The sequence below is a fragment of the Sciurus vulgaris genome (assembly GCF_902686455.1).
Source record: "Sciurus vulgaris genome assembly, chromosome: 18".
Taxonomy (NCBI): domain Eukaryota; kingdom Metazoa; phylum Chordata; class Mammalia; order Rodentia; family Sciuridae; genus Sciurus; species Sciurus vulgaris.
Window position 1 is genome coordinate 5,959,694 of NC_136479.1, and position 23,025 is coordinate 5,982,718.

The window sequence follows — 23,025 nt, forward strand, 5'->3', positions numbered from 1 at the left end:
TGCCTCAGACATGAGACGGCATGGACCACCTGGCCAGGGAGAATAGCCTTTAATTTATATTAGTCTTAAATTGACTGAAATTTTTTCATGAGTACACTTGGTAAACAGGCAGATAGATGGCCCATAGGTAGGTAGGCAGATAAAAATAGATGACAGATGGATAGACAGGTAGATAGATGCCAGATAGGCAGGCAGGTGAACAGTTGAGAGGTAGATAAATAAGTAGTCAATAGATAGATGATAGATGATAGATAGATGATAGGTAGGTAGATAGATACAGAGAGAGGCAGACAAGACAGATGGATAAACAGACATGATGGATGGATGGATGGATGGATGGATGGATGGATGGATGGATGGATGGATGAATTTTTTGGTCCAAATAAGGAAGATAAAGGCAGATACGAGTAACATGATTTAACATGGTTTCTGAACAGTCTAAGACACCTCTGAGAAATCCACTTCTTTGAGAAAACAAAAGGCCACTGGCATACTTTACAATCTCTGACAGTGACATCAAAATTAATAGTGTGCTGTAGAATTACCTACAAAAAAAGTATTTAGAGGTGCTAATGGGACAAAACCTTGGAGTGTGAACAGGGCTTCTTCTCCATAGCCCATAAAATGTAGGGCCCTAAGCAGGTGTGAGATGGAGAACAAGGGGCAGAAGAAGGAGAATAATAAAGTAATTAATTATTCATTTAGCATGATTCCAGATATATTTCAGAGTTCAGGACTTCTGTGGAGTTCTAAAAAGAGGGAGAACATTAAAAATGTCTAACCCTTCGATTCAAACTACTTTGCTCTATTTTTCTCTTGGACTCCAAATAACATGAAATGTGGATATTAGCCCCATGTCCCCACTTCTTTTTGGAAGTGGTTGGAACTTCAGTGGGTGAAATTGAAGTCATTTTGCATGTTGATTAAAAGCATGCTGTAAATTCTGTAAAGCAAGACATGACAAGTGTTAAGAGAGAAGGTCTCATGTGTAAAATGAGAAAAGTAGGCCTCAGAATTTCTTGTTCCCTTCTATGGGTCTAAAAGGGAGCCCAAGAGTGCCCATTAATATCTCACAGGTGATCCAAGTTTACTTTGAAAAACATTATCCTGAAATCATCCCCCAGAATGCGCAAACCATTCAGCTCATTCAAGTTAGAACTGAAAGTTCTTAGAAACAACACATTCTTAGAAAGTTCTAGAAAGTTCTGGATCTCACCAGATCCTGGGGCCTCTGTTTTCCTGAATGGATGGTTAGGGACACCTCGCAGCTTTTCAGGGAGACACCTCACTCAGGCCAGCTAGGGTGTCATACCTCTCCTTTCTGGAAAGTCCTGCAGAGTTCTTGTTTTTGTAAATATCTTCCTTCATATCCAGGGGTTGGGACACCATCTCCCTTTCTCAGGAGCTTTGGTCTTTGACCTTCTGCTCATGGACATGAGGCAGGGCATGACTTCAGCATCCTCTGTTCTTCAAGAGTCCTATAATAAGCTGGGTATGGTGGCACACATCTGTAATCCCAGTGACTTGGGAGACTGGGGCAAGAGGATTGCAAGTTTAAAGCCAGCCTTAGCAACTCAGTGAGACCCTGTCTCTAAATAAAATATATTAAGAAACAAATAGCTGGGGTGGCAGCTCAGTGGTTAAGCACGCCTGGATTCAATCCCTGGTACCGAAAAGAAAGTCCTATAATGAATGGTCTCCTGAAGACTTTCCAATAGGAATGAGCACACCCCTCAAAGATGGTCATTCTGAGATGTTCCTTAGGTAACGTCCCTTGGTCTACAATCTGCTTCTCCACTTGTGAATTTTCTTGTATGATCTTTTCTTGAGAAAAATTTCTGAAGGGCAGGACTCCTTTTAAAGGAAACTTTCCATCCAGAGCATTTGGAAAATTACAGGATTCTGTTAATCTCATAGACAGGATGTTTGAAAGTTACCTTAGATATCATGTGCTGATTAAGAATTTTTATGGTTCCTGGATGCATTAAAAATATATTCCACACTAAATCTCCAAGGGATAAAGTACCATTTTCTTCAGTATTCATAAAGCACTCCAGAATTCCTCTAGTCTCAGGGTCATAATTGGGAATGATAATCGTCAGAGTATGTTATTGATATGGTAGAAAATTAATTACATCATTTTCAAAAGGTTCACCTGGAGCTGGCTAGTAGTTTCTATTCCATTAACTTGCATTGACAGAAAATCAAAGAAGGGCGTAAATCCATTGTTATGTATTGTTTTCAAAGGCAAATATTTTTATACATGCCCTAAATATATATCCTTTAGTTTTTAAAATGCAAATCACAACAAAACAAAAAACCTTCAACCAACTTGAATTGTGGTTACTTTGTGATGATGGAAGTTGTTGTTGGTAATAACCCTTTTGTTTTATTTGTTTTAAGGCTGGAAATTGAATCCAGTTGTGGGTGCCGTCTACAGTCCTGAGTTCTATGCAGGTAAAGAGTTTGTTTTGCACGCTGCCCTCTTGGTCTTTTCTAAATGTGCTTTGCCTGCCATTAAGGAATGGGTTTTGTAAAAACAATCTGCACCCAGTGAATCCTCATCCTGACAAGTTCTGAATGATTTTTTGGGGCAAAACCAACAGTGTTTAAAACCCTTTAAAAATTAAAGGTGAACCGTATGAGTTACCTTGTGGGGTAAGCACTGAACCCTGATCCTGTGACATTTCACTTTGGGTTTGCCCTAAGAAGGCATTGAGGCTTTTGTTCAATTGCATCTTGCACACATGGAGAGCGGCCCATGCCCATTTATTTCCACGTGCCTGAATGTGTCTTTTAGTCATACATTTCCATTTGGGGTCACATCTTCTTTTTCCTGGCAAAGCAGAGAGTCGGCTTAATTATTCCCATAACCTGGCAGCCAGTCGGCCTATTGAAGAGAAGGCCTGTTTAGAATCCTGGAAAAAATGTCGCTGTCTTTCTTTCTCCATTAACCGACTTCCCTTAGCAATTTCCCTTCTCTCTACTTTGCCTCTAGGGTCTGTCTCTCCCCCACCCCTTCCCTGACCCAGCACCAGCCACCCTCCATAGGGAAAGTCTGCTCTGAGGAAGCTGGGCTCCCACGTTGGGGGAGAGGGCTGCCCCCGAGCAACAGGGGCCGAGGCTCCCTGTCCAGACGTGCTCAGCTTGGCCTGTCCCTGCTCTCTGGTGTCTTCTTGCTCACTGTCAAGCCTACACCGAACACTTAGAACCCTTGCTGTAGTTTCACCACATGGAAAGGCAAAAGGAGTGTGTCTTGCTTCTGGAAAAGGAGAAATAAACACCCAGTTGATCTAGAATCCCTCACTTAGCCACCGTTGACAGTGAGTCATGCCCCAAGCCTTCTTGCTTCCTGGGACGCCTGACTTCTGCCGTTCAACTGATACTGAGCCTCAGCCCTAGTGGGTGAGAAGGGAACACTGGGGCAGAGCTACCCCAGTACCACAACCCATCTGATAAAAGCTTAAAATTGGGTAAATCTGGGGTGGCTCAATGTGAGGGCAGAGTTCTGGGTTTCAGGTCGGCCATATTTGCAGGTGCTCTTTGGTGTGAGTTTTACCAGGAGCCTAGACTAAGTCTGCCACTGTGAAGTGGAAGCTGTGTTGGCCCTTGTGGAGGAGGAGAGACTTGGTGACAGGCCATGGTTACACCATGGACCCCAGTTCCCAAGAGGACACACAGCAGAGTGAGGAACATGGAAACTACCCCAGACAGCCAAGCTCAGACCCTGGCTCCCCCGCTTGTCAGCAGTGTGACTCTGGCAAGTTACTTAACCTCTCTGTGCCTCAGTTGCTTCATCTGTCAAATGGGGATAATGATAGTAACCAGCTCATAGATGTTTCTTAAAATTAAAGGGATTGACCATCGTAGTTGTATTTGCAAATAGTCAGCATCTTAAACACATTTCCTAAATAAAAACATTTAATGCACTACCTCTCTGGCATGGGTACAAAGTAGCTGAGAGCTGATTCTGATGACTTCTGAGCATACCCAGACTGGAAGACCCTTTTCTTAATTCACGAGAGGATTAGCTCTTTCATTTTCAGAATGTCCACCTGGGGGCAGTTAATTCCTGGGATCTGGGGCATTGCAGTCTGTTTGGGGACAGGCAGTATTGGGCAGGTGTTGCAGCAGAGCATCTTGCTCCTGTGTAGAGACATGACCTCTCCCGTGGTCTGAGCATAATATGGTGCACTGGGGAGGTGGCAGATTGTCTGTCCACGTCCGTGTGCCCATCCGCAGGTTTTCTCCTGTTAAGGAAAGAAAGCAAGAGGGCTTCCTGTGGAGAGGCTGGTGTTGAAATGTGACAGAGGAGGACGCCTATTTCGGGTCCCCTGCAGTGTAGCTTCTGGCATGCTTGGCCCTCTTAATCAGGAAGACCCTGGATCTCTCCCAGAGGCCCCACGTGTGTCTGTGGGTGTTTAGGAAACATTCAGATGGGGCTGTAGCTCAGTCGGATGCACGCATACAAGAAGGAGTTGGTATACTTTCCTTCTAGAGCATTGGAGCAGTACTCAAAGTAGCTCAGGGCCCAGCCCCAGGAGGAAGGCCGGGGACCGTGGGAAAAGGGCGCGTTGCAGGGGTCGTTTGCTGAGTACTTGGTACTTTCCAGGTGCTGTTCTCAGCACTTCACACAAGCGAATGTGCTCCATCCTCAGGGCAGTTTTGACAAGGACAAAACTAAGGTACCAAATGTCTGTGTTGCTGGCCTGCAATTCATGGCTGGTCAGAAGTAGGCCACGTTCTGAAATCAGGCTTTGACCATCCTGGAGCCAGGATTCTTTACAATCAGGTTAGAGGAGTTCATGATTTTGGGGGTGGATAGTAAGGGTCATCATTCCTGTGACCATGCTACCTGTCTGGGTCCAAACCAGATATGAGAAAGAAGACACATAATCATTCTGGATTATTCCAAACCCCATCACCCTATTCCAGGGTGGGTTAATTGGTTGTGTCAGGAGAACCTTTAAGGAACCTGAACAACTGGAGGTTTTTGCTCTTGAGATGTTCTAATAGATGTAATCCTAAAGGAAGTGGAGCTTGGGAGAATAAGCACTGGCTAGAGAAACCTGGATATTTAGGCTTTATGCTGCTGACACCTGGATTGCCTATAAGGCCAGGTATTCTCTTTCACCCCTGTTGGTCCTTCTGGGTAGACAGAGTTCATGATATTTGGGAATATGGGCAAATGTCTGTTCCACCACTCTTGCACAATTCCTGTGTAATGTTTGAAGACCTGTAAGCACTGAGAATCCAGTGAACGTAAACCTCACATTTTAGGTGCTGCCTGTGTGAAATGGATGTGTGCAGAGGTGTAGAGGGGAGGCATGCATTTCCATATCCAGGTATAACCAGCGTCTTCCATTTCTAGATCCCTGACTTTTTGTGGGGCCTTTTACATTTCCCCAGCTATAAAAATACCCTGGCTTTATCTTACAGTTTTGAGTGTGTCTGATTGCTGAAATGAAGATCTTGACCCTGGTTGGCTTTGGGTATTTAGTAGGCCAGCCCTGTATCTACCTAAGATAGAAAGCCAGATAGATTAGTCGTTTCTATATGGAAGACATTGTGTTAATGACAAATTTCATAATATTCCCTTAGCATAATTATTGATTTTCTGAAGCTTATGCAGAATTAACAACCCAACCTCCAATTGTCTCTCAGAATGGGGCATGAAAAGTTCACATATTTTGTAAATTAAAATCAATATTTTCAATCTCTCCTAAAGGTAATTTCCCTAATTTAGTGGACTTTTTCCTAACATTTATTTTCTCTTTTAATTATAAAATGGCAAGTTATTGATTTTCGTATATAACCTTTTGATGCCCGAGTGCATTTTTATTGCTAACGCAGGGTGGGTGTGGGGAAGCAGTTCACTTCTTAATGAGGACCTTTAATTACTAGCTGAACAGTATTAATTTGCTTTGATAAATTATGACATTTGCTCTCCCTCACACACATTCCAGGGGAAACATTTTAAAAGCTGTTACAAAAGGTCTTTCATTTTGGAAGTTGTTTTTCCCCCCCTAGATTCTCCTCAAGTCATACCTAGGTGAACTCTTTAAAATTCTTATTCAATACCAGGCTTCAGAAGCAGAGATACATAAATCAGCATATCCCATGAACACATAGAAATCTTCTCCAAAGACAGGCGGGTGTTTTCCTAGAAAGCTAAGTGGCATTGATTGTTTTCCTGAGTCTAATCATCTCCAGCCCCCTTGAGGCATAGTCTCAAGGCAAATGAGTAATAAGTCAATTAGAACCCAGGTAGGTCTTGAAGACTTTGGCCATACCCTTATAGAGTTTCAATACAATCAAGGGCCGGAAGCGGAAGTGGAATATCTGTAGATGTCCACTCCCAGTAGATGTCTACTCCCAGTAGATGCCTCCAGTTACCTGATATAATTAGAAACAGCATTTCCAGGAACCCAGATAGAGAGACCTCCAAGGGAATTCTTACACTGTCCCTGCCCATGTCCTTGCTATCTCATAAAGAGGTCTTTTTTAAAAAAGGAATGTCTTTTGCAGATAATCATGATATCCACCCAACAAAACTATTGATTTAGAGCACCTCCCATCTTCATAAATAAGTAAAACAGAATAAAAATAAATAACAGAAGGTTATACGGAGCTGTCGGCGTGGTCCTGACAAATGGCAAATTTATCTGTTTCTCAATTGCCAGCAAGATACATACTGCGATGCTCCCCACACTACATCATCTCAGCCGACTCATTTCTGTGATTAAATATTCCATCAGTGGGACTACAAGGCAGCAAAGCTTAACAAGATTCATAAGATGCACCACTTGAACACACATAACTCACTTCCGTAGTGGGCGCACACCCTGCCTGCAAGGGAAAGTTGGAATTGAGTTCGATTACTCTGCGAGGGCCGATCGATAGGGAAAGGAAAGGATCTTTTAATGAAATGCAGATCTAAGGCATGGCTAGATCCTGACAGCAAGTGGCATACAATTAAAGCCCAAGGTAGAGAGAGCGGGACAGATCACGTGGCAAATCACGTGAAGAACCTAGACAATGATGATGAGCAGTCCTATTATTATCATTATCATCATTATCGTTATCAGGATGGGGGGGCGTCCTGATAAGTAGACCTCCTGCAATAAAACGTTCTAGTTTTAAGAGAAAAGAAAGACAGGACCCCACAGAAGGGCATGCCTGACTGCAAAGACCCATTTGAAAGGTGTTCAGGTCTTGGAATGAGCTCATCCTGGGGAGGATCAGGTACCGTAATGAGTGTCCAAGAACTTCACGGGCTGTAAAGCTAAATATAAATATAAGGGCTTAGTGTGATATCCAAAGTCACCTCCTCTGATTACGTCCAGGCCGATGAGACCCTGGCCATGGACCACATGGCTTGGCACCTGGCTAGGAGATGGGACAGTGGGCTGGGGTCTCAGCGTAGAGTTTTGAAATGAGAGGTTGGATATAGCACTCTGTGATTGCTTATCTCAGAAGGGCAGCTGTATTTGACCTTGGATTAGCCGTACAGAACTATTGGTTTTCTGTGGGCTTTTGGCTGCTGTGAACCATGATTCATCTCTGAGCTGGGTCAAAAGAAGGCAGAAGTAGGCCTCCCTCCCGGCTGTCCTCCCACTTCCGTTCAGTTGCGTCCAATACAGTTAAGGGCATGGCCTACGCCACACACTTCCATGAACCTCTTTCCAGTTCCTTTCCTGCGATTTGAATACAAACAGCATCCCCCAAATGTGGCCTGGTGCAAAACTCTCCCTAACTGGGGTCCTGGATGCAAGTTTGTTTAATTTGGAGATTGGATTGGACACCGGGAAATTTGGCCCAGAATCCTGGGTTCAAAACCCATTCCTTGGGGTGCTCCCTTAGCAGCCTGGGAGAGCACAGAGTGGGCTTGAAAGGTACCTATCATCCCTCGTGCTCCATAAGCAGCTAATATCCAGGTATTCCTTGCCCTGAGAATTCCCACACCCACCCAGAGCCCCAGCCTGGACTGGACGCAGAGCTATGGCCATAAGAAGCTGCTCCTGATGAACAATGACCTTTGCTCTGTGATGCTTTGTACAATTTACACATCTGCCAAATTCAAATGCACTGCACTTCACTGAACTGGAACAGGAGCGTCCAGATTTAAGTCCCCAAGCAAAGGATTTTCAGCCTGGAAATGTTCCACTTCAGAGAGTTTATCTTGTACATCTGTTTACCTCCGCCTCCCTGTTCGGCTGCGATTCACTTGTCTCTTCCCTCCTCCCCCAACAGCCTTATCAGATTTTATTCCATCCCTGCCCACATTTGGCCTTAATTTTTAGCTGTGTCCTTCCAGGTCCCACGGAGGGAATGCAGCTCATCTTTGATGGAGCCTGTGGGGTATTTTTGATCTTCAGATAGGATCAGTACTTGCTCATATGCTAAAACAGCATTTCCTAAATGTTCTTTCTGTTGCCTGGGAAGCCTGTCAAAGACTGCTCTCGCAAAGCCCCGGGGGCGGCAGGATGTTCCTCCTACAAGAAGCTCCACCTCTAGGCCTTGGAAAGAGGACAAGGCTCTGGATGAATTCCCAGGGATAGTTTTAGGCAACCAGTATCAATATATTGAGAAGCTCCACACAACAAAAAAGGCAGTGAGCTACCTCTGTGCACTCGGTACCTGGTGCTGTGCTGAACTCTGTGCAGCTCCCCAGGGCCTCAGGAACATGCGCTCCAGCCATCTTTATTATAGAAATGATGAGGTCAAAGCTTCATAAAGACTTCACCCCACTCCCTAAGTCACAGAACTAGGAGAAAAATCTGGTGATTATTTAAAGGCTTTGTTTTCTTTCCTAGCTAACTTTAAAGCCCATGTTTTTACCAACCTGCTTTGTGCCTATCTCTGCAAGACTAGGCAAGAGAGTGCCCTGGATATCTTCTATGCATTAGGTCTTGGAATGCAGCAACAACTAATAAAAACATATTTGTGTTTAGTATGACCCACTGCACATCCAACTCCATGTGGAGACCTTTATGTCGTACATGGATGTAGATTAAATCTTTGCAGGTAAATGGCATGCTCTTCATTTGGTAAATTGGAAATCCTATGAACCTGAGTTGCCCAACATGATTGGCCTTGGAAGTGTCAGTAGGTTCAGTTCCCCGTCTTCATGATTCTGAAGCCCATTTATTTTTTCCTCTGCTACCTCCCATGATGCTTTATTTCATGCAGTTGTCTACATTAATGATTCTTAACTGGGAGTGACTTTCCCCCCAAGGGAGCTTGGCAATTTCTGGAGACAGAATGTTTTCATTGTCACCTCTTCAGAGGGGTTCACTGCTGACATCTTCTTGGGTGGAGGCCAAGAATGCTACAAAACCTCCTACGGTTCACAGAGAATTGTCTGACCCAAGATGTCGATAGAGCCAAGGTGAAAAGTTCTATCCTAACAGAAGCACACCATAAAAGATGTAACCCGTGCACCTGGTATCTTAACAACTCTCATGGGCAAGAATGAGCACCTGTCCTCACCAATGGCAGTCAGAGAATCTAAAAAGAGGTAGTCGCCCCGTCTTTGGGGCATTATGTTGTGATTATTTGACTCCAGCAGGGAAACCCTTAAACCCTGGTTTCATGGGTGTTGGGTCCCTGAACCCACCCTCAGGCTCAGTGAGTCCCTAGAAGGCCTCACAGGAAAAAGCAAGGCTGCTAAATCCCCAGGTATGGTGTGTCACTGCAAAAGGGTGCAGAATAAGTCAGCAAAGGGGAAGCGTGTGGGGGTGGAGTCAGGAGAAGCCAGACCACTGCTTCCTCTGCCCCTCCCATGCAGTCACACACATGTGCCTACTTTCCCTAGACGTGACATGTAACAGCATGCACAGGTTGTTGCCAACCAGGAAAGCTCACCTGAGCCTTAGCGTCCAGTGTTTAATGGGGTCCATCACAAGGCAGGCTGTACCTCAGACCCCTAAAGAAAAACTAGGCAGTCACCCTAAATCACATCATGACCTTGAACTCTCTGATCAAACTGGCCTCCTGCGTTCCCAGGCCTCGAGGGTACAGAAGGACTCTTAGCAGACACCCAGTATTCTAAGGTGTCAGCACCCATGTCTCAGGTCGCTGCACGTTTTGGAAATGTGCAGGGTCAAGTCGGCCCAGACCTGCCGAGTGGACCCTCCCTGCACACAGGAAATCAAAGATGATGACTGACTGACAGCTCCAAATAGCCTCAGTCCGAATGCTGATGACCATTGTGCTGAGGACGATGACATAGACGTAGGGCAGGAGACGCCACCAGTTACTCCACGCTAGGAAAGAAGTCCAGGCCAGACTTAGTTACAAGAGAGAGAGGAACAGAGGACTGCTTAGCTCCGAGCAGGGACCAGCTGGTCAGGGCTTTCTGCACTGCAGCCCATGTGTCCCTCTGTGGCCACCAAGTTCTGCTGCTCTCAGGCAGAAGCAGCCACAGGCAGCACGTGGATGGATGGGAATACCTGTATTCTAGTAGAACGCAAAGGACTCTGGGATTTAAGTTTCAGCTAATTATCATGTATTATAAAATACTGGCCATTTTCTCTGGCCAGTTAAAAATGGGAAGCCATTCTTAGTTTGTGGGACATATAAAACCCCAGCCTTACTTCTCTGATCCTAGCCCAGGGAGTCCAGATTCATGAACACAAAGCCATAAATTTAAGCCCAGGGAAGCTTTTCCTTTCATTATTATTTCTTCTTCTCAAGAGTCTTCCTCCTTCTCCAGAATTGTACTGTCTTACACACTGCATGAGCCCAGAATTTTAGCTCACATCACTCAGAGGTGTGGCCTCCACCAGGGCAGAGCCAATGATAACGCCAGTCACCTGTTCCCATTCGCTCATCCTTTAACACAGCCTGACAGTGCGGAAAGCCGGGCACTGAGCTCAGGCCCAGCGAGGTAGCAGAGTCCAGCCCAGGCCCGCCTTCTAGGCCTCAGAAGGGTAGAGTGGATGCACAACAACAAAGTCAGCACTTAAAAAACAACGATACTTGCCAGTGTGCTTGTGCATGTGCACAGACAGGCAGACAGTCACAACCTTCTCTGCATTACAAGTCCAAGGGGTGCTGCAAGTTGGGTCTTGAAGCATAAATAAGAGTTCACCAGGCAAGAAAGTAGGAAGAGATCATTATAGGAAAAAGGAGCAGCGAGGTAGAGCCCCAGGGCACCTCAACCTTTATCTTCAGAATCCATTGAGACATGTCCAAAGATAGAAAAGGAGAAGTCAGGTGCCTGATCTGTGCCTGACACCTACCGATGGGAATTGCTGAGCTGAGTTAAGTGTTTTCCAAAGGCTGAGAAATATCGATCTGTTCCCATCAGAGGGTCCCTCTATAGAAAGGTTGCTAAAGACCTGAAAAAGCCACATAAAGGAATCTAGACTGTGGAATGTACCCTGCGAGTGATAGGCAGCCGTCAAAAGTGCTATTGAAAATAATAATCGCCATAACTAAAATCAAAAGCAAAAATGCCCTGGTGGTGAGTTAACACCTCCCACGCTAAACGTGAACAATCTTGTCACAAGGGCTGCAGCTAATGAGCTGATTAGGACCCCAAGAGTCAGAAGAAGTGGGGTCCCAACAGCAACTGCTCAGTCATCTCCTGGATTGTCTCCACAACTAACCCAGTGCCCCACGTGAAAGTCATTGTGAGCTTCGTTCCCTGTTTAATCCACGTCTTTTCCTAGGGGGAAAAGCAAACCCACCCGTGATTTCAAACAGGAGGCCATTAAATTTTTAAAGACATTTCTCCTTGTGTTACCATTTGATGGTAACTCACATGCTTCTGGATGTTTCCTTTTCCACCTTTAGTGATCTTTTCAAAATGTGTAGCTGGCATGATTTGCCCAGCCAATTAAGATGGTGTGTAACTAGAGACAAATTGGCCAGAGATGGCCTAACACCTTTCGTGCTAATTAGATGCAGGTACTCATTCTCCAAGGGTAAAACAAAGCCACGCCATGGCCTTGTGGAGAGGTAGTGTTGGGGAACAGGTTCACACATGGAAAAGCCTGCTTGGATGAACTCCGCTGATGACAGTTAATGCATTTCTAGAACTTCTGCAGGACGGTTACAACCCATTACAGTCGAAATATTGGTTTATGAAAAATTAATAAAGCCAGTGGAAAATGGAATTCAGTATCTGCATTAGCTATTTACACCAAAAGAACCAGCCAGAATTAATTATGCCGTATGCTACATTCTAATGAGTTTTTCCTTAAACTGTATACCATTATGGAAACTAAACAAGGATTATTCAAAGAATAATGCCAATGGCTGTTATTTTTTTGAGAGATTATATTAGTTAATGGGTTCCATATTTAAATCTGATGCAAAGGTTAATCGATGTACACTTATTCTTGTATTGAGCCCTTTATCATTCTAAAACATGAACACCTCAATATCACTGATATTTTCTCTGAAAAAAATAACAATCTATTTGTGATTCTAGTTCTGTTTGATGTACACATAGCATAGAAGACTAGAAGCCTCTGTATTAGTTCTCTGTCATTTTGAAGAATAATTTCTGCAGCTGAAGTATTCTGTTTGCTTTTGGCCCATAATGGAGAATGGTGTGTGTGTGTGTGTGTGTGTGTGTGTGTGTGTGTGATGTCATCACTTATTGAGAAATTTGAAGGTTATGTTTATTTTCTGCTTGTATCAAGAAGCAGGAGGCAGGAGGGGAGGGTTTCCCAGATTGGAAAGCTAAGCTGGGAAGGCCCAGGGAGGCAGCTGGAGATGGGTCTACCTCCATTCCACAGATCCCCAGACCATTCCAAAATAGAGTATAGGAAGAGTATGTGAAACATAAAAAGAAGGAAATAGAAGGCAGTTCTAGGCAGCTTTTTAGACTCTCAGAGCCTCTTACAGGCTCCTGATTTGAAGATGAGAAGTAGAGAGAGAAGAGGCCTCTGAGTTCATCGCAGAGACTTGCAGATCTCACCGATTTCAACTGAAGCACAATTTCTAGATTTTTTTCATCCTAGGCAGAGATGGCAAGCTAAGTGTCTTCAGGAGCAGGCTGTGAGGGAGGTAGGTGCCGTGTGGCAGATTGGAGGAAGCATCTCTCTGACGCAGAGCGAACTGGCTTCCCACCAGGGTGGCCCTACCAGGCAGGAACGTGGGCCAGACTGAGGTGGCCCCAGCCTCACCTGAAGCCACACGTGGCTCCTCACTTCATGACTTCCAAATTTAAGTTTTTGCAATCAATTCCCAATCTTAAACTATTTGCTATTGACCTCATTATGCATAGCATTATATTAGTAGCCAAATGAAACTTTGTGAGGATTCTCAGATTGCCACCCCTTTCTTTAAGAAACAAATCAAGTCCCCAAAGTGTGGTAGTTTGAGAGTCTCAACAATAATTATTATTACTATTTCCATTATTATTGAGAACGCATTGATCACCTACTATTCGCCAAACCTTCATAGAATAGATTCAATTCTTACTATAACACCTGATAAAGTGGATATTTTTAATCCCCCCTTTTACAGATGTAAAAACTGAGTTTCAGAGATGTTTTCCCAAGGTCAAATAACTCAGTCAGTGAGACCAGACAACAAAACTAGGTTGCAAAGTACTTGAAGTCTACACTGTTCCAGCTACACTCTTAGAACCTCAAGAGTTCGCTGTTCCTCCTGTCTGAATGTCCTCCCTTTGTGGCTCATTTCGGTCTTGCAAGTAGGATTGGCCTATTTACAAATGATTCATTCTGCTCGGAGCCTTCTTTGGATTTAAAACACTATTGAAGATTCTTCACGTGAGCAGGAGGTTCTAGTTACCGGTTATCCAGATCCTGTTAGAGTCGAATGTTCCACCCAGAACACAGCTCCAGGATTCTCAGGGGTGGCCTCATTGAAATGGGGAGGGTGGCTATTGACCCCTCCCAGGTTAGAGTACGTTTAATCGCCAAGTATCACCGTTGATAACCAGAAGTAGCTTTATGAGACACTCCACACTTTGGAGACAAAGTTGTCAGAAATTTCAGCTTTCTGCATTTTTCTTTTTCCTCTCAGCTTCAATTTCTTCTTGGATCTGTCAAAAGAAACAGTAACAATGCGTGTGGTGCCTACCTGCTTGAGACCCAGTGCCACTCTGATGGTCTCTCTTATTAGTAAAGCTGTAGCTGAAGTTGCATATGGAGTTCCTAACATTTTACTGTTGTTGGGAGCACCTGCATTCCCTGGACACTTATTAGAAATACAGACTCCCAGGGCCTAGCCCAGACCCACTTGATAAGAAACTGTACTTTAAAAAAGTCCCCCAGAGATATGAAGCATAATAAAGATTTAGGAACAAGGTCCTAGGATACCCCTGATCTACATATGAGCATTATAATCTTGAAGTCTAAACATCTTAGGAGATAAAATTTATCTGCATTGTTTTTGTTGTGGCTGAGTTCCTAGACCTACAGTTTTTTCCAATTATTTATTGTTTTGAAAAAGTTCAAAAGAAATGTCAAGCAAATATTTTTTAAATGCATCTTTAACCTTTTTGGTTGTCTTTAATAAAAATAAAACTAATTTTTGGCCTGTCTTGATATAATGATATCCTCTGCCATATTTAGTACAGCATCCTAGGTAAGGGTTAATGGCATACCAAGAGATGGTTACTATTAGTGTTGTTAAAAACGCTGAAGGAACGTTAGTAAACATTTTCTGCTGAGGACCAGAAAGTAAATATTTCAGGCCTTGAGGTCTGTTTCAATTACTCCACTCAACTGTACAAAAGCAGCCACACATGATATGTAAATGAATATATATGGCTATGTTCCAATAAAACTTTACAGATGCAAAATCTTGAGTTTCATATAATTTTCACTGGTCACCAAATGTTGTTCCTCAATTGATGTTTTTTCAAACTCTTAAAAATGTAAAAAAAATTATTCTTAGCTCACAGGGTGGTAAACCTTAGCAAAACTGGGTGGTAAGCCAGATTCAGCCAAGGACTCTAGTGCGAACACCTGATTTAGAAGAATTCCATAAAACCTCAAGTCAAGGAATCTGGTTGATGTGATTTTCATTTACATCACAAGATCTGTGTGACCCTGGGCAAGGTGCTAAAGAACACTGGGTACCCCTGCTCTCATCTGCAGAGTGATTGCAATATTGACACCTATCTTCTAGGATTGTTAAGAGTAGGCAATAATTCAAGTTAAGGGTTGAGCCTGGGATTTCTACAGTATTCAGTTTTGAAGTGAAATTTGGAATTCAGAATTATTATTGTTATGTTTATTATATTGAGTTAAATATTTTCTATTAAAGCCACTATTATCCCAAAATATGGAGGCAGGTGAATAAAAGCAAGTCATTCATATATTAAAACAGTACATGATTAAAGAGAAGTCATACAGGGATTCTTGTTACTCTTGCAGCTTTCCTATAAAGACGGAAATTTCATCAAAAAAAGTTTAGCAAAGAGAAAAGACAAGGAATGATGTATTTATCTTTCAGTATTATGAAAATCAAGACTTAAAAAGTAAATAGAAGTGTGGGATTATTTACATGATAGATTGGCTTTAGGGCTCCTCTCCTTATGGGAATCTCTTGGAACAATTAAAACATGATTCAATTTATAAGAATTAAATATACATGCAACATTTCCTTGCAACATCTGTGCCTAAAAGGAAATATCCCTGTACTGAATGCTCTGCCATAATCGTTCAGAGAAGCACATCTTTCCGGCTGGTATAAAAGTATTAACTGTGGAAATATCCTTACATGGATTAGCTCATGCTAGCCTGATGTTCAAAAATGCATAAGTGCAAAAGCATCCACAGCCCACTGGGGCTTTGGGTAGATTTGTCAATTAGAAACAGTAGGCTCCCTTGGCAGGAGTCTCATGGCAACCTCCCAGGCCTCTGAGTCTAGCAGAAGTTTGAGGCTTGTGTGTTACTACCCAGGGAACCCTCTGTAGTGCCTCACTGACCCTCAAGGCAGGGTCCATCCAAAGGTGTGTGTGTGTATTAGTTTACTAGTGCTGCTGTAACAAGGTGCCACAGACTTGGAGGCTGCAGCAACAGAAATTTATTTTCTTAAAATTCTGGAGACTGGAAGTTCAAGTTGGCAGGATTGGTTTCTTCTTCTTCTTTAGCTTATAGATGGCCTTCTTCTCTCAGTGTCCTCATGTGGTCTTATGTCTCTGTCCCAATTCCCTTTCATTAGAAGGACGCCAGTCATGTGTGTTAGGATCCACCCAGATGACCTAATTTGACTGAATTTTACTCTGGAAAGATTTGCCCTTGACCTAGTCCCATGCTAGCTCCTGGGAGTTAGGACTTCAGCACATGAATTTCTCAGGCAGACCGCTTAGTGAACCACAGCGTGGATGAGTAAAGCCTTCTTCAGGAAGGGAAGCCAAGAGGGGCCTCTCTTCTTGGGCAGCCCCTCCAGAGTTCTGCAGAGTAGCTGGTGTGAGGACTGAGCGCCTTGCCTTGATCTAAGTGTTAGAGCAAAGACCCAAGTCCATCCTTATGGGGTGGTAAGAACAAACAGTAATTCTGCCTTTTTGTCCACAGACAGGCTTGGAGCAGGCCTAACTGGCCATTTTTACCTTTCTCTTACTCTCCATCCTTGCAGATGACCTCAGGGCCTGGGCTTGCCCAGAAGCGGTGGCATCCACTAACTGGCCACTAGAAAGGCAACCGAGGCCCTGGGGCTGGGATCTGGAGCGGCCGCCCTTGGGCATTCTCTGCGGGTATTTCTTCAGTGCTCATGATGATTTCAAGACCTCTGACTTAGTGAAGGACAGAACTCATGGCCTCAAGATTTGGGGAACTGACTTTTCTCCAACATTTCTCAAACTGTGGTCCATCCTTGAAGACGGGATCTTGTTAGAAGTGCAAGTTTTCAGGCTCTAGCCCAGACTTAGAAACTCAGAAACACGGGGGTGGGTCCAGCATCTGTATGTGGCCTTGATTGTGAAACCCATGGGGGATGGCCACCCCCTTCCCAAAGTACTTCCCTGCTAGGGAAAAAGAAAGGTCTGTAAGTTTCTGTTTCAGCACAGAGTCCATGGTTCACCAGCCCATAGCTTCTCCCTTCAATCATGACCCTTTCCCTCACTCCATCCTATTTCTTTAGAAAAATAAGCTTAAAAAAATCACTCTACAATAATGCAAGCAGGAAGGAGCCATTGATAGAGTGAGTCATGGTTTGGGAACCAGATGCTTGCTGTTCACTTAGACTTTGCCTGAATGACAAGTAGTCCTTTGGTAGAAGAAAATCATTCATGCCTGGGTTGCGTTTGGTTTGGTTGCGTTTTGTCTTTCCTACCTATAAAGAAACACTAATACTGCCCTACCCTTCTTGTTAGGGAGGGACAAATGCAGAGCCAGCTTCCTGTGGCCAATATTGAATGACACTACTGTACTGGGTGGAATTCAGCACATCATTTCTGGCATTGGCGACAGTCACTGCTAAACTTTTTCCATTATGAGAGTAACATGGAGGAGAAATAGAGAATACATGTTTTGCCAAAGTCATCATAGTTAGATACCACAAAAATGGTTCTCAAGTAGTTTTTTGAATTTATTTATCAGTGCGTAATGCAGCTAATGGTGCAGGCCAAGGTTGAGGTTGGTCTCAGGACCATTCCTTTGTTTTCCACGTGTTCATCTTTGTTTCTGAGTGTTCGAATGTTAAAGGGAGAAACATGCCTTCTTTTTTTTTTGGAAAGTGCATAGCCCTTTCCAAAGCGCCCCAGAGCCAGCACAGTGCCTGGCATGTAGTCCATACCAATAAACACCTGCCAGTAAGCGGGGACCCTTGCACCCTGCCTTTCCGCTGCTGAGCCCCAGGGGCGGAGGACCTATGCTCTGCCAGAGGCCTCTTGCACTCACTCAGCTGGTGGCCTGGGGTTTCCAGCCTCCACTCCTGTGCTAGGCCATGAGTGATAGCAGCCAAGTGGGGCCCCAGCAGAAAGCTCCCTTTTCACGTCACTTGGCTGTCACAGTAGAGGGTTGTGGACGTGTGGATACACGGAGCCTTAGGGGACAGGTGCCCCAGAAACTCCATTGGCTGGTAGATGCTTTATGAGGCTTTGGTTGTGGCATTCTTTGTGTCTTTGTTTTGTGCATTTCAAAAGAGAAAAAGCATCTTTTTCCAGGTGCACCTCGGGGTAATGAAGGGCATCGGCCACTCATAGTGGCCACGCGGGTGGAGTGCATCCCTCTCCATGACTGTGTGGGGCTGGGCTCATCTCACAGCAAGTAGACATGGTGCAGTAGCCCTGCCTTACTTTCCTCCCTTCCTCCCTTCCCTCCCTCTCTTCTGACTTCATTTCTTCGAAGTCCAACTGCAGACCAGTCAGAAGCCCTTCGCTTCTCTCTTCGGTTGCTCCTGCCTGTTGCCGGGTTCCCTGGGCCCCTGGGCACAGCAAGATGAGGAAAGCAAGATTCAGGACCTCTTGGAGCTCCTTGTCTCAGTGGCTAGAGGAAGGAAAGTGACTCAAGTGAACAGATACACTTCAAGGAAGACGAGAAGCCAGAGCTGAGAGAGTCAGGGATTGTCCAGGGGGTGGGAAAGGACTTCCAGGAAGACAGGCCTGAGCCAAGACCCTGTCCCAGCTGGCTGAGGCCTGTTTCCTGGTCTCAGGGTCAGCAGAGAATGCAAAGCTTAGAAGCTTTCTCCTTGCTGCCATGAGAGGAAACCCCACTTCCAGCCTTACTGCCAGCCCAGGGGGCCAGGAATGATCTCTGTGCCACCAATAGGTTCTAGGTGAACAGAAGGGGTTTCGTGCCTGTCAAAGCCCCTGGCTTACTTTGTCCCAGCTGCAGGATTGCACATCCTGCTTGGGAGTCTTATGCGGACACCTTGCTAGAATTGGGGATGCTAAAGTTTACGGTCCTCTGGCTGGGGGCGGGCTCTGCTATTCCCAGATTGAGTTCTGTCCGGCTGCCACTTACACCAGCACCCACAGTGCGGCTAGGGATTACCAGCTGCCCAGGTTTCCTGTTTAACTGAATGAGATGCCCTTAAAAGACCAGGAAAGAGAGAAATAACAAGTGAATTCTTAGATATGGCTTGTGCATATATTTGAAATTAAGTGTACAAACTCCCATCTCTAAATAGGCACCCTTAGGAAGAGTTGCTTAGAAAAGGCACTATTTTTAGCAAAGGAAATGGAGATAGAGGGTCCCTTAGAATGACTTATAATTCAGCTGTACTGACTAATCCCTCTGACGGGTAGGTATTTTTCTAGGTGCTGGGGATAAAAGATTAAAAGATTTGGCTCTGCCCCAGGGGATTCTCTAGGGAAGACCCACATGTAAGTAGAAAATTGTAATCCAGCATGACGAGATCCAAAAGAATGTGAAAAGAACATAGAAGAGGGGGTAATTAATTCACTCCTAGGCAGTGTGATGAGAAGAGGTCATTTTTAAACTAAGTAGAAGAGAGACAGGAAACCTTTTTTTTTTTTTTTTTTTTTTTTTAAGTTGAACCATTATGAAAGCACCAACATTCAACTCTTTTTGATATAAAAAGGTGAATTTCCTTTGGCTTAACCTAAGAGCAGGAGTGGGGTGGAGGTTTTACCTTCTCTACCAGCTCGAACGAAGTGGTAGTAACTGTCTGGTCGCAGTGTTGAGAATGATTCTAAGGATTCTGGGCCAATAGGAAAGGAAAGTATTAATGGTGTCTCCCTGGCTGAGGAATAGGTGGGGAATGGTATAGTGTGAGCCTGATGCCATTGTTCAATCAGAAGGAGTTTGATAAACAAAGACATCCACAAAGCATAGACTATTACCCTGGTCCTAGGCACTGGCTCTTGGTAACTGGAGGTAAATGGTCTCGAATGGGGCTTGGGGAGAGAGAGATGCAGTTCAAGAGTCTCATGGGAAAGCTGTGTGGGGAATGCTTTGAACGGCCTTATAAACACTGCTGTGGTGTTGCTATTAACTATTTGATTTACTTTTTTAAACAAATTAAACATTGGTCTTCCCTGTGGCCCTCAAATGCATGGAATTTACAGTGTTTTTTATTTTTCCTGCTTTGTTTTTGTTGAATTCAAAGCTCCTTAAGAAAAGGTCACAGAGTACTAAGAGAACATACTATAAGGACTTTGCAAATTAAATTGAAGGATGTTTTAGGTAAAATAAAAACCAGATCTTGTGGTGCGTGCATTTTGTTCTACAAAGGTCAAAATCATTGCATATTTTTTTTTTCTTACTACTAAGAGAGCTTTCAAAGAACTTCTTTCAGACCAATTTCTCAGGATCCACAGCATAAGAAGAATTAGGAAAGCTTCATTATGCTGCCGGGGTTTAGCTTTTTAGGCAGAATCTGTGTTGTGTCCCAGAGGAGTTCTATAAATTTCATTGAGGATATTGAAAATTGACCTGAGTGTTTTAATTGCACAATACTGAAACGTCCTTCTGGATGTATTTTTGTTATAATTAGATGGTTTTTCTTTTGAAATCGAGGCACCCCAAGAAACTTGAGATCTCGTTTTAAAGTGGTTTTTCACCAGGGATAAGCAGGAGGAGAGGACTCTGGTGCAGTTTCAAAATCCACCTGCCAGTGCCCCACCCTAGCAGATGCTGGTTGGCAGCTTCCTCTCTAAGATTCTAACAGTGGGCAGAACCACACAGGTGACCTCTGCAGAGTCACACGTGAGCGCTGCTGGTCAAGAGCATGTCCTGGGGCTGCCAAGAGCCCTCCTGGTGGGCAGGAGGAATCTCCCATCAGGTGACTTCACATCCCAACCTTCATCATCTGAAGGTTGGCTGCTCTTTGCTCCTAGTCCCCATTTCTATGTCAATGACCTACTAAAACTGAAAATACCTACTGAGGAGAAATTAGACCACATGAAGCCTCTGAGACCGTGATGTGCCATTTTGGAATGAAGTAGTGGACAAAGAGTCATCAGACAAGCAGAGGTCATCTCTGCCAAGGCCCATGCAGGCAGAGCGTAGTTCCGTCCAGGAGATGGGCAGTGAATTTCACCCTCATGTCTGGGACTGCGCTGGGGGCATGGCTCTTCCCCACCCATAAGCACAGGATGGGTGAGAGAAGGTGAGAAGGACAGGGGACACTCCTTCAGGGAGAACTTCTGCCTCTGCTGCTTCTGTGAAAGGCCAGATGGACTTGTTAGGCTTAGTGATGGGGGAAGGGTGACGTGAGTTTGGAACTTCAGCAAAATCTTTGTTTTGCCTGAAAATAAAGCGTGTGTACCAGTGAGAGAAGTACAGGGGACAGAAGTGGAGGTGGATTTGGGGACATCTTCCCGGTGGTCCTCCTGAGTTCCACTCTTTGACTGGGCTGCTGCAGGAGAGAGGAGAGATCAGTGAGAATCGGTCTGGCTTGCAGTCTCCTGGGGTCTTTATTTGGTGGAACCCCAAATAAACGCTGGAAGTTTCAAGGGCACGTTTGTTGATGTCGGGGAAGATAGGACGCGAGTGTAGAAACGACCTCTAGGGAGACTCCCCAGGATATGGGCTGGTTCTCTGCTCCTGGGGGTGCACCTGAAAGAGAGCCTCCTGTCATGGGAGAGTGCATTCTGTGTGGTGCCCACAGAGGGCTGCCTAAATGAACTGGGGAGGGGTGGACCTTGCCCAACCAGGGAGTGGACAGAAGCCACAGGAGGGCTCCACCTGCCACAGTGGGCCCTGAACTCTTCCCAGGTTCCTCCGGTTCTTTTCAAAGTCTTTGAGCTTGAACTCCATAGCAGCAGGAGAGTGGAATGGATCCTTTGAGGACTCCCGACCCCAGTCATCCTTGGAGTGGGTGGTTGCTCAAAGCAGGGCGTGGAGCGGGGAGGTGTCTCAGGATGACGCAGCCCTCCCAGCTGCAAAATCTCACTTTGCAAGGATCTGCCTGGGGCCCGTGGCTTTCCAGCAGGCTGAAGCTGGCCCTCGCTGCAGTGTGTCTGGCCTTGCAGGCCGGAGCTCCAGCAAGGAAGTCAGAGAGGAGACACACCTAAGTCCTGTTGCCCAGCGTCCCGGCTGGGTCACAGGGATGGCGGAGGTTGGGGTCATTCTGCCCTGCTTTATTTCTTCTTCTCAAGAGCTGATTCAGAAAGATTCAAGTTTGGGGGGAGAAAAAGTTTTCCCGGAACATATTAACACTTACACTTAACCATTTCTCAAATGATAAATACATGCCAGCTCCTGCCAAGGTCGCACCATTTGGAGGTAGGTATATTTGCTCCTGTTTTCCAGATGCTAACGCTGAGGCACAGAGAGGTACAGTGACTTACTAAGATCACACAGCAGAGGGGTGTTGGAGTCAGGCTTCCTGTCTGTTGCTCCCTGATAAAACAAAGTTCCCTTTTGAATATGGCATACTGCTCTCGCTCCTGACCTGCTGCTGGCTTCCAGGTCAGCCAGACCCCACTGCTCACACCTCATGGCATGTGCTGGGTGGGCTGGGGTGGGCTCCCCCACCCACTTTGGCTGAGCAGGGGTTCCCGGTCACCAGCATTTTGGGGTGTGGCTGTGTGTTCACATCTCTGTCTTTCTCGTTTGTGCTGCGGGGTCTCTCGGGGGCAGCGTGCCTGTTCCCAGCCCAGACGCCATCTCTCTCTCTTCCGTAGGCACGGTGCTGTTGTGCCAGACAAACCAGGAGGGATCTTCCGTGTACAGTGGCCCCAGTTCACTTGTATATACTCCCGCAAGTAAGCCCACTCTCGTGGCTCTTTGTTTTGTCTGATGAATCTGAGTCCCGTCACCTTCCCTGCCCTGTACGTCTCCTCCCCTCACTGTGCCCCCCCCCTGTGGCTCTCCAGGAGGAGAAGTTGAGTCTCACAGCATGTCTCTGCTTCCCGCTGCCTTAGCACCCCTACCCTTCCGCTCATCCCCATCCGCATCCGAATCCACACACCCAGTGTCCCAGCCATTCTCTGTTAGATGGGGTTCCGTGAGGGCCATGGGCGTTGGGCCGGGGAAGGTCATGGGAGGGCGGAAAGCTCCTCTTGTTGCCTGCCTTGGATCACAGCTTTGCAAATTAATAGGATACGTAAATAAAATATGCCAACCACCCAAGGGCAACGTAGCCCAGCCAACCATGCTGGATCAGGGCTGCCGAGTCTCATGG

The 23,025-nt window shown here is 45.3% G+C and overlaps 1 protein-coding gene across 48 annotated transcripts in view; it reads left to right on the forward strand.

Moving 5' to 3' along the window:
* Positions 1-23,025, forward strand: part of RBFOX1 (RNA binding fox-1 homolog 1) — a 1,434,211-nt gene that overhangs the window by 1,337,760 nt on the left and 73,426 nt on the right. For 36 of the 48 annotated variants that reach the window (XM_079121725.1, XM_079121726.1, XM_079121739.1 and 33 more), the window contains 2 exons: positions 2,404-2,457; positions 22,526-22,606. In XM_079121725.1, the coding sequence (XP_078977851.1) occupies positions 2,404-2,457; positions 22,526-22,606 (135 nt within the window). The remainder of the gene's footprint in view (positions 1-2,403; positions 2,458-22,525; positions 22,607-23,025) is intronic. The other 12 variants (XM_079121708.1, XM_079121711.1, XM_079121703.1 and 9 more) reach the window with 1 other exon arrangement.